The 12,412-nt window shown below is 38.6% G+C and overlaps 1 protein-coding gene across 6 annotated transcripts in view; it reads right to left on the reverse strand.

The window, feature by feature from the left end:
• FAM20B (FAM20B glycosaminoglycan xylosylkinase) overlaps window positions 1-12,412 on the reverse strand; it is a 41,560-nt gene that overhangs the window by 9,089 nt on the left and 20,059 nt on the right. For all 6 annotated transcript variants that reach the window (XM_057726318.1, XM_057726323.1, XM_057726322.1 and 3 more), the window contains one exon: window positions 9,435-9,544. In XM_057726318.1, coding sequence (XP_057582301.1) covers window positions 9,435-9,544 — 110 coding nt within the window. The remainder of the gene's footprint in view (window positions 1-9,434; window positions 9,545-12,412) is intronic.

Consider the following 12,412-nt stretch of genomic DNA (forward strand, 5'->3'; position numbering starts at 1 on the left):
GATGACCCTGGGGCAGGGGCAGGAAAAATACTAGATGAGCCTGGGTCATACTGCTATGCCAGCTGTAAGGATGCACTCAGAGAATGATGGGGACATTCCAAATGACACAACAGACAGTTTGTAGGGGCCAAATCTGGGACAGTTTGAACATCAAAATAAATAATAATAGTAACAAATTGTAACTCTGAGTAAATTAAGAGTCTGCGTGTTCATAGCAATATAAGTAAATAAAAGTGGGGCAGGGTGAGGGGAGTTCTACTCGTCAACAGAATGGCAACCAGTTAAGTCTAGAAGAAATGACAGAATTAGCAAATCACCATTTGGCAACTATCACAGTAGTAACTGATTCAGGCAAGAATTATCAATGAATTCTAAAACTGGTGGGCAAAAGTTTGATGAGGATAGAATATTTATATAGTTTTGAGTTTCTCCCTACCAAGTACTCAGTAATTACTTATTAGTAAGTATAAAATACCAGAGAAACCCTGCAGACACTCACCACCTTAATCGAGTGATGAGTTACCATCATCAGTAACAGGACCAACACCATGTGCCTCCTGATACGATGCACTGAGAAGTGAAGAGGAGCACTTTGCTGGAGTTTCCACCAAAGTTTTTAAATCATGAAGAAACATCAGACAAATCTAAATTAATTCTGGAAAGTAAATGGCCTGCACTCTTCAAAAATGTCAAGGTCTTGAAAAACAAGAAGAATGAGGAATTATGTCAGCCTGATGGAGGCTAAAAAGGCATGACAAGTGAATATAACTGAATACAATATCCTAGACTGAATCCTGGATGTACACAGGCCATTACATGGACAAGTGGCAACATCTGAATAGGGTCTATGGATTAGACAGTGATATTGGATCAATGTTAATCTCTTGATTTTGATGGCTGAATGTTGTGTAGGGAGTGTTCTGGTAGTTGGGATATACTCACTGATGTCTCAAGGGAGCATATAATGCTGTAACGGATATTCATGGCTGCAACCTGTTCTCAAATGATTCAGAAGTAGTAACAACTGAGGAATCTGGGGGACTCTGGATCACTTCTGCAACTTTTATGTAAATTTAAAATTATTTCAAAATAAAAAGCTAAGGTAAGTAATGTTTTCTTTGCTCTCCACCTCTACGAAATATAGCCATCAAATGAGCTAATTCCCTACACCTAGAAGTCCTCACATACTCCTTTAATGACTGCTTATGCTCTCATGTATATGTGTCCTTGAAGACACAAACAGCACTCAGACTTTTTAGTATTTCCAACCTCTGGCATAGTACACACTGAATAGAAACTAATCCACTATATACCCACCCACAGGGCTGATTCTATCACTCTCCATTACTTTACACACTTTCCTAGGTAAAGAAGATTTGAACACTAATTGAAAGATATACTACATTTATAATGTTTATAATTATAAAAATATAAACTTGTAAGTTTAACCTGATCCATCAGAAATACCAACAGATCTTTTAGAGGGTAACTAGGTATGACAATTTTTAAGGTCATAAGAAAAAATAAATAAGAACTGCTAGAAAACTATTAAAATATTTGCAAAGAGAGGGGACTAGACCTACAGATATCAAAACATAGTATAATGCCTCAATAATTAAAACGATATAGGGGACTTCCCTGGTGGTCCAGTGGGTAAAGACTCTGCGCTCCCAATGCAGGGGCCCTGGGTTTGATCCCTGGTCAGGGAACTAGATCCCACATGCATGCCACAACTAAGAGGCCCGCATGCCGCAACTAAAAGATCCTGCATGCTGAAATGAAGATCCCGAGTGCTGCAAGGAAGACCTGGTGCAGCCCAAATAAATAAATTGATAAAATATAAAACAAACAAAAAAACACCCCAACATTATAGACCAGCTCATGAACAGATATAATGTCCAATGGAGCAGAAAAGAAAGTCCAGAAACTAAAGCTAAATAAAGAAATTAAATAAAGAAAATTTACTGCAGGGGAAAAACAAGAGACTCTCTAATAAATGCCATTGGGACAACTGATAGCCATCTGGGGGGGAAAAAACAACAACAGTGGAGCCATACTTTATTACATAGACCAGAATAAGTTCCAACAATATCAAAAACTTAAATGTGAAAAATAAAACTATAAAAGTACTAAAAAAAAAAAAAAAGGCAGAAAATTCTTCCATAATGTTGGAGTGAGCAAGGCTAACTATGATTCAAAATCAGAAGATCTATCAGAAAAGATGAACAGATTACATTAAAAACAAAACATTTCTATAAGGCAAAAAACAAAAAAACCAAAAAAACAACTATAAGCAAAGTCAAAAGAAATTAAAGAATTGGGGAAAACATTTACATTTCATAACACAAAGGGCTATTATTACCCTTCGTATGTATGAGCTCCTATAAATCGACAGGACCAATGACAGAGCTAAAAATGAGCAAAGGATATGCAAAGACAAATAAAATATAAATGGCTCTTAAACAAATAAAGAGATGCTCCATGTGAAACAAACAAAACCCACAGTTTGATAATACGTCGTTGCTGAGGCTGGGGGGAAAGAGGCATTCTCATACATCACTCCTGAGAATGTCAACTGGTTAAACATATATGTAAAAATGTATGTGCCCTTTGACCCAGCACTTCCACTTCTGGATATATTTGATCATGTATGAAATAAAATATGTACAGGGTAATTCTAGGCAACAGTGGTTATAAAAACAAAATACCAGAACTCTTATGTCCAACGAGGGACTGGTTAAATAAATTATGGTAGATTCACGCAATGGAGCACTCTGTAGCTGGTAAAACAAAAAAAGAATGAAGAAACTCTTTATATGAGATACCAAGATGTATTACACAAAAGAATAAGATGCGGAAGTACGCACAGTGTGACATATGTTGTATAAAATGGTAGAGTTAAATAAAAATATATATTCATGTTTCATACAAAGAGGACATAAAGAAATTACTAACAGAGATTACCACCAGGAGGAGGGAGAAGGAATGGTTGGATGAGAGGAAAGCTTTTCATTGTAGTCCTTTCGATATTTTTTTAAAAATTGTGAGTTGTGGGAATGTATTACTGATTCAAAAAAACATGAAAACAAAAAACAAACATTGCCCGTGTAGGAAACCTGCTGCCTATGTGACAAAATCCAAACTTCTGAATTTGGTAAATGAGACCCTTTATAACTGAATGCAGTCAGGTGTACAGGCTAAAAGTGTGATCTAAGGTCAGGTTTGTGGGGTCAAAATATAGACTATAAATAGTCATTAGACTACAAGGCAACGGGCATGTAATTTTACCTCTCTAAGCTTCCTCTGTAAAATAGAGATAATGTGATAGTTCTTCCACCACTGGGTTGTGAAGAGTGAGAGACTCCCCGGTAACGCTCAGCACAGTGTCTGACACATTGTCAGAGGCCAATCAATGCCAGCTATTTATTATGAATAATCTGGTTCCAATCTATCTTTCCAGGCCTCAATATTCCGGTTTTATAGCCATGAACCTGAGGCTCTGAGTCTTTCACTGTTTCCTGGATGCCCCAAACGTTTAAAGCTGCTTTTCTGATGACCTTGATCTCCATGCTCTCCTTGGATGAAGTGACACCTATATAATAAAATCTATACCTCCAGCCCACACTTCTCTCCTAAGCTGCAGATTTTAGCTCCTAAATGACTAGTCAATTTACTCCTGGAAGTTTCCAGGAGTAAGATTCTGCACCCAATTTCACTACGTATCGGTTTCCCCCCCACCAAGCAATTCTTGGACACCAGCTGGGTGTCCTACAATTTAACTTAATTCTGACACTATCTATCTGGAGATAGCACCAGACTCCACAGGTTAAGGGTGCAGTCCCATAAGACTGCCTTCCACTTCAGAAGCCAATTTCAAGTCCAGGTTGTCACCTGTGCTTCTGACCAACTGGTTATAAATCAGAGTTTCCTATGAGCCCCTGTTTGGGTTTGATTAATTTGCTAGGGTAAAGAATATACAATGGGGAGAGGACAGTCTCTTCAACAAACAGTGTTGGGAAAACTGGACAGTCACTTGCAAAAGAATGAAACTGGACAACTATTTTATAACATATACAAAAATTAACTTAAAATGGATTAAAGACTTGAATTTAAGACCTGAAACCATAAAACTCTTAGAACAAAACGTATGTGGTAAGTTTCTTGATATTGGTCTTGGCAATTATTTTTTGGATTTGACACCAAAAGCAAAGACTACAAAAGCTAATAAACAAGTGGCACTACATCAAATCAAAATGTTTCTGCACAGCAAAGGAAACCATCAACAAAACAAAAAGATGACCTATTGAATGGGAGAAAATATTTGCACATCATATATCTGATAAGCGGTTAGTATCCAAAATATATAAAGGACCCATACAACTCAATAGCAAAAAAAAAAAAAAAAAATCCAATTAAAAAATGAGCAGAAGATCTGAATGGACATTATTCCAAAGAAGACATACAAGTGGCCAACAGATACATGAAAAGGTGCTCAACATCACTAATCACAAGGGAAATGCGAATCAAAACCACAATGAGATATCACATCACACCTACTAGAGAGACAAGAAATAACCAGAGTTGGTGAGGCTGTAGAGAAAAGGGAATCCTTGTGCATCACTGGTGGGAACATAAATTGGTGCAACCACTGTGGAAAAGCGGTTTGGAGGTTTCTCAAAAAATTAAAAATTGACCTACCATATGATCCAGCAATTCTACTTCTAGGTACTCATCTGAAGAGAATGAAAACACTAATTCAAAAAGCTATCTGCACCCCCATGTTCACTAAAGCATTATTTACAACATCCAAGACACAGAAACAACCTAAGTACTCATCAATGTATGAATGGATAAAGAAAAAAATGTGACATATATAGATAATGGAATATTATTCAGCCATAGAAAAATAAAATCTTGCCATTTGCAACAACACTGATGGCCCTTGAGGGCATTACATTAAGTGAAATAAGTCAGAGAAAGATACTGTATGTTCTCACTTATAGAATCTAAAACAAAACACAACAACCCCAAGCTCACAGATACTGAGAACAGATGGGTGGTTACCAGAGACTGGGGGGTCTGGGGGTGGGAGAAATGGGTGAAAGGAGTCAAAAGGTACAAACTTCCAGTTATAAAATAAGTCATCAGGATGTAATGTACAGCATAGTAACTGTAGTAAATAACACTGTATTGCATATTTGAAAGTTGCTATGTGAACAGACCTCAAAAGTTCTCCTCACCAGAGAAAAAACAATTCTGTACCTATGTATGATAATGTTTGTTAACTAGACTTATCGTGGTGATCATTTCATAATATGTATAAATATTGAATCATTATGCTGTACATCTGAAACTAACAATGTTGTATGTCAATTATCATTTCATAATATGTATAAATATTGAATCATTATGCTGTACATCTGAAACTAACAATGTTGTATGTCAACTATACCTCAATAAAAAAAATTACTAGGGTGGCTCACAGGTCTTGGGAAACCAGTTTACTCCTTAGATTAGGGGTCCCCAATCCCTAGGCTGCGGACCAGTACCGATCAGTAGCTTGTTAGGAACAGGGCTGCACAGCGGGAGGTAAACAGCGGGCAAGTGAGCGAAGCTTCATGTGCGGCTCCCCATCGCTCACATTACCTCCTGACCATCCCCCCCAGCACATCCATGGAAAAACTGTCTTCCACGAAACCAGTCCCTGGTGCCAAAAAGGTTGGGGACCGCTGTCCTAGATGACTGGTTTGTTACAAAGGATATCAATCAAGAGCCAGATGAAGAGATACACAGGGCGAGGTCATGAACAAAGGAGCTTCTGTCCTTGTGGAGTTTGGGGACTGGCATGGTGGCACATGGAAACTTTTGGTTCACCAACTGGTAAAGTTCCCCGAACCCCATGCTACTGGAATTTTTATAGAGACTTCCTTATGTAGGCAAGATCAATTATTTATTCTAGCCATGATCAATTATTTCTAGACCCTCGCCCCTCTGTGGAGAAAGGGCAAGGGTGTGGGGCTGAAAATTCCAAGCTTCTAATTAGGGCTTGGTCTTTCTGGTGACCAGCTCCCATCCAGAAGGCATCCAGGAACCAACTCAGAATCACGTGAATAGAATAAGATACGCTCCTACTGTTCTTATCACTTAGGAATTTAACAGGGTTTTAGGAGCCGTGTGTCAGGAATTGGGGACAGAAACCAATGTATCTATTTCCTGTTATTTTACACAAGGAAACAAAATATCCAAAATTAAATTCATTACCTTCCTCTGCTCCAGCTCCCTAAGTCTGCTCCTTTCTGTACATTCCTCAGGTAGCTAACAGCTTCATTACATACTTAGTCATCCAATCCAGAAATTCAGAAGTCATTTTAAATTTTTTCTTCTCTCTCAATTGTCTCACTCAGCCCAGATGTTCACCGAATTCTTTCCCTTCTAATTCTTGAGTATCTCCTAAATCTTTCCATACCTGGTCCCTGTTTTAGTTTTAACTCACTGCATGTGAATTTACTACAACAGCCCCCAAGGGCTCTTATCTTGCCTCTTCCCAATTCATCCTCCACAATGCTGCTACAATAAGTTTTCTAAAATTCAGATCTGATCTTTCCACATTCAGATTCTATTCAGTGGCCTCCCAGTGCCTAAGGAGAAAGTCTTTACTTCAGCTAAACTACAGTCTCCTGAGCTTGCCATGCTCTTCTCTCCCTTCTTGTCACTGTTGTCTCTGCTCTGTCCTCCACCTGGAACAGGGTTAATTCAGGCAGTCTGTGAACTGGATGGAAACAAAATTACATTTTTATTTTCACTAACTTCTACCTGAAACTTAGAATTTCCTTCAATTTTGAGGGTAGGGAGCAAACCATAGTATTAGCATTACCTGACTTTTCCACCAGAAGAAATCAATAGATTTTTCATATCATATGAACACTGTTGCAGATACCGCAAAGTATCATTTATATTTATGGTCTGAAATTATGGTAGTTACTAGATCACTCTAAATCTTATTATTTAATGTGTAAATAACACAGCACATGTTACTCTATCACAAATTTGCTTTTTGTAATTTTAGGTTAAAAATATATACTTCAATATTATTGGTTTTGTTTATAAGTCTATGTTTTTAATTTATGTATTTAAAAGCATTATTTTAAGAAAGCATCCAGAAACTTCTCTAGACTACCAAAGGAGTCACTTGCACAAAACATACTGAGTCCTTTTCCAAACCTAGGGTGTTCTTTCCCACTGTATCTTCCTGCAGGATTGCTAGTCTCCCTTTAAGACTTGGTTGAAACAATCACCCTGGTCCTAACTTCTAGACCCCCCCTCCTCTTCCCCTCCATGTTCCCATAGGCCCTCTGTACATGCCTGGCTCCCCCATTACACAAAGTTCCTTGAAGGCAGGAAGGTGTCATTCATTTTTGTATATTCAACACCTAGTTCAGAGCCTGCCACACAGAGTGAAACAAAATTTTGTTCAATGAATAAAGGAACGAATATAGAAGAATATAAGCGGATCAAATATTTTAGAGTCTTAAAACCTGGTTTTGAATCCTGGCTAACAATTAGTAGCCTTGTGACTTTGGGAAAGTAAATTAACTCTTTTAAACCTCTTTCTCAGGTCTGAAATGTAGATAAACTTCCCCTACTTATTGCACTCTTTTGTCAAGAGGGTAAATAAGGTAACTGTGTGAAAGCACTCTGTCAGGTTGCAAGGGCTATATAAACTTTAGTTATCATTATACCAAGTTATCTAATAATACATTAGAAAAAGTGTGCTAAGCTCAGCCCATTACTTAAAGCCTATCTCCAGCCAATCCCTCTACCTGTCTGCTATGGAATGAATGTTCGTGTCCCCCTTAGAATTCACATGGTGGAGCCCCTATATGGTGGTATTCGAAGGTGGGATTTTGGGGAGGAGTCCTCATGATAGGACTAGTGCCTTTATAAGGAGAGACATGACAGAGATGATTCCTCCTTCATTCTCTCTCTGCAACGTGAGGATACAGGAAGAAGACTGCTGCCTGTGAATCACAAAGAGGGCTTTCACCAGAACCCAACCATGCTGGCACCCTGATCTTGGACATCCAGCATTTAGAACTGTGAAAAATAAATCCCGATTGTTTAAGCCACACAGTCATGATATCTTGTTATATCAGACAAAGACACTGCCCTATGGTGCAGGGTGTATCCAAGCTTTTCCCTAAATGTACCAATCCGGTGTACTTCCAGGTCTTCGCGCCCTCGTTTCCATTACACTTCCTGTTATTTTGCCCAATGCCCTTCCCTCTTTGCTGCTTGGGTAGCATCTATGGATTCTTCAATACTCAGCCCAAGTGTTAATAACCTCCTCTACAAAACTTTTTCTGGCCTCTCCCTTCCCTGGCACCTTGCACAATATATAAGTGTTAACATTCTAAGAGTCTCTAGACAATGGGTCTATTTTTCTTGACCTCCTCTCATCCATCAGGAATGCGTGTTTGCCTAAGCATAAAACTGGACAAGCAAAAGTGATTAGAAAATATATAAAACAAATCAGTGACACTGTATGCTTTTGGTTATTTGTAAGAACACCAGAGCCCTAGCCTTATAAATTTAAATTTTGAATGATGAATCTGTCACAAGTGCTTTAAATATTCAGTTTCACCTCATTATAAATGTAAATCCATTCACTCTAGCAAAGCAAGTTGAAGTTCATCTTGCAATGTCTATTTCAACAGTCATATCAATGCAGAGTACTGTGTCATTGAAAATGTCACCATAAGGAGGCTCAGACAAGAGACCACAGCACCTCTGAATTCCTCCCATTCTCACTATGTCTGCAAGGAGAACAGGAGTGAGAATTCTAGTCCAGACCCCTTACCTCAGAGTGTGACAATGGAGAACAGAGGCCAGAGGGATGGCAGTCAGTTCCACACACTGAGTTACAGGCTACGGTTTGCAGAGTAGGAGGAGGCAGTGGTCATCTTCCAGGCCCAAGTGCAACTCTACAAGGGAATTTCTGACCCTCTTACAGAGTTGCCTTAAGGTTTGCTCAACTCTCAGGAGACAGGAACATAGTTCCCAAGAAAGTACAGGACTATGAAAAAAACCAAGGCAGTGATATACAAACAACAACTGATTTAGGCCAAATTTTGAGTCTGAGATTTAGTTTAAGATCAAGCAGAAGGAAATAAAGTTATCCCCTAATTACACTATCGTAAATGATCTCACTTTCTACTTCACAGACACACAAAGCACACATTAGGGAAAATGTTCAATTTCCTGCCATCTACCTTTAGATCTATTTCCCCCAGTAATCTGAGAACAAGCTGCCTGATTTGCTTTTCTATTCCCTTGAGTTCTTCAATTCCTAAAAGTCATGAGCCAGCTTGCTCAATGATGTCGCATTTAATTTATTAAGTATTCCCTTATCTAAATGTCCTCTATAACCTTCTTACCTACTGTTAGGAAGGTGCTCAAGAGCTGCTCCGTGGCAACAGGCTTGATCTCTGTCCGCAGATTAACAAATCTGCCAACCACCAAGGGGGCTCGGCGGAAACCCAGAATCCTGGTTTGGAAGGTTGAACAAAAGAGAAAAATCTATGGGGATATATTTTAAACAGTAGTGTTTTTTTTTTTTTTTTTGGCTGCATCTCATAGCTTGCGGAATCTTAGTTCCTCAACCAGGAATTGAACTCAGGCAGTGAGAGCTCAGAGTTATAACCACAGAACTGCCAGGGAATTCCCTAAACAGTAGTTTTAAAAATTATGGTTAATCATGTTAGGTGTATAAAGGTATTGTTGATTGCTGGTAAATATTTTTTAGAGGTACATATATTTATGAATATCGAGATGTAAATTATTTAAATTTGGGAAAGTGTGAGCAACTGTTAAACCTAGGGAGTGGGTATATGAGCTTACTCTACAATTCTATGTCCGTCATAAATTTTTCATAATAAAATTTTAAAATTAAACAAAGCATTAAAAAAATTGGGCCTAAATTCATACATGGCTTCAAACCTTTGCATAAAACACTGACAGAAAACTATACAGATTAATCTAAAAGGATAAACTCATAGGACAACTTAAATATAGATACATTTGAAGATACTTCTAACGGTCTAAAAGTGCAACCTGGGCTTCCTAGGTGGCGCAGTGGTTAAGAATCCGCCTGCCAATGCAGAGGTCACGGATTCGATCCCAGCTCCAGGAAGATCCCACATGCCGCGGAGCAACTAAGCCCGTGTGCCAAAAAAAAAAAAAAAGTGCAACCTTACCATTGCATGCCATCATTTATTTTGAAAAAGGAAAATTTTGGCTAAAAAATACACACTCACTGAAGAAAAGTTGGAGGGGCAGGATTTGGAACACAGAAAATTTATGGAAGAAAATTAAAATCATCCATAATTCCACAACCCACAAATAACTACTGACATTTTGGCACACGACCATTTTTTCCTTCACGTGTATATATAAACACACGCTCACTCTTATGTGTATATACACAATTGAGATTATACTATACGCAGTTTTGTCTCCTGCTTTTCACTCATCATTGTATCATGAGCCTTTTCTCATGTATTATAAAAGGCTTTAAAAATGACTGTGCAATAAATAATCCATTGTTCAGGGCTGCTGACTGACTCTGTCCTAAACTCATTTTTAGAAAAGCCACAAAAGCAAGGAGATCAACAGATCTGTCAAAATAGCATAAAAATCGAGAGAATCTCCTGAAGCTAGAGAAGGTGGTTAAATGTAATGGAGAAATAGCAACTCAGAGCAGAAAAGTGTAAGGAGAAATGGGTGGGAAAGAAAGTGGAGAAGTACTTTTTCTCCCCATTGACCACTGTCAGACCAAAAAACAGCAGCCACTCAGTGCTGGGAAGGCATGTCCAGTGTCACCTGAGCTTGGATGGGGCAGTTAACAAAAGGGGTAGGGGGACTGGCCAGAGAATATCTTTTAGACTTTGTGGGAGGGAAGGGCTTTAAAATACAAGACCTCCAAGCACAGGTCATAAATTGAAATATTATGGAGACTTCCCTGGTGGTCCAGTGATTAAGATTCCACACTTCCACTGCAGGGGGCACAGGTTCCATCCCTGGTCAGGGAACTAGGATCCCGTATGCTGCGTGGCGAGGCCACAAAAATAAATAAATAAATTAATTAATTAATTTAAAAATAAATTGAAACATATTTAATTAACATCAAAAGTAATAATTTCTGTACAAAGACTACTTCACTCTAAGTTAACAAATAGGTGTTGTGCTGTGAAAAGATAAGGAGGTACTAATCTCTGCCCATAACTGGGATAATATAAAATAACAATGAGATACCACCTTACCTATATTACATGAACAAAAATTAATATGTTGGATAATATGAAATATTGGTATGGATATGGGAAAAAGATCTTTATGCACTGCTGGTGTCCATCAAGAGGGAAACAGGAAGGGGTTTAGGGATGAAGAAAATAAGGGAACAAATGAGGTCCTGGAAAGACTGATTCTAATGTGCAATTAAGTGATAAGTAGGATTTATCCAACTCTTTCCCACTAGGCCTTAAAAGAGGCAATGAAAATTCATGGTACTGTGAAAAAACATTTATTTAATTTTTCCTTTTCATTAGATGTTTAGATTGCTTCCATATCTTCACTACTGAAAATGCTACCAGCTAAGATCTTGGTATATGTATATCTGAATTTCTGATTTTCTAGGGTGCTTCCTTGAAACGTCTTCCTAGAAATAATTTGGATGTTTGCATAAAAAGGTAGTTACTCATTCAAAGGGTATGAACATTAAGGTTTTTGATATATAATGCAAGAGTTCTTTTTTTGGTTATTAAATTTATTTATTTATTTATTGGCTACGTTGGGTCTTGGTTGCTACTCATGGGCCTTCTCTAGTTGTGGTGGGCAGGGGCTACTCTTCATTGCGGTGCGTGGACTTCTCATTCTGGTGGCTTCTCTTGTTGTGGAGCATAGGCTCTAAGCACGCAGGCTTCAGTAGTTGTGGCACACAGGCTCAGTAGCTGTGGCTCGCAGGCTCTAGAGCACGGGATCAGTAGTTGTGGCGCATGGGCTCAGCTGCTCTGTGGCATGTGGAATCTTCCCGGCCCAGGGATCGAACCAGTGTTCCCTGCATTGGCAGGAGGATTCTTAACTACTGTGCCACAAGGGAAGTCCAAAGCCAGAGTTCTTAATGGAACGACTGAACCAATTAACAATGACACACGCAGTATATGAATGTCAATGTCCAATAAAGCATTATCTTTTTTCTAATCTTTGCTATTTTCAGTAGGAGAAAATAGCATCCCATTGTTTCAACTGGATTTTTTTTTTTTTTTTGCTGCGCCATGCAGCTTGCGGGATATCTTAGTTCCCTGACCAGACATTGAACCCTTAGTTCCCTGACCAGGGATTGAACCCTAGCAGTGAA

Source organism: Hippopotamus amphibius, chromosome 3 (genome assembly GCF_030028045.1).
Source record: "Hippopotamus amphibius kiboko isolate mHipAmp2 chromosome 3, mHipAmp2.hap2, whole genome shotgun sequence".
Classification (NCBI taxonomy): domain Eukaryota; kingdom Metazoa; phylum Chordata; class Mammalia; order Artiodactyla; family Hippopotamidae; genus Hippopotamus; species Hippopotamus amphibius.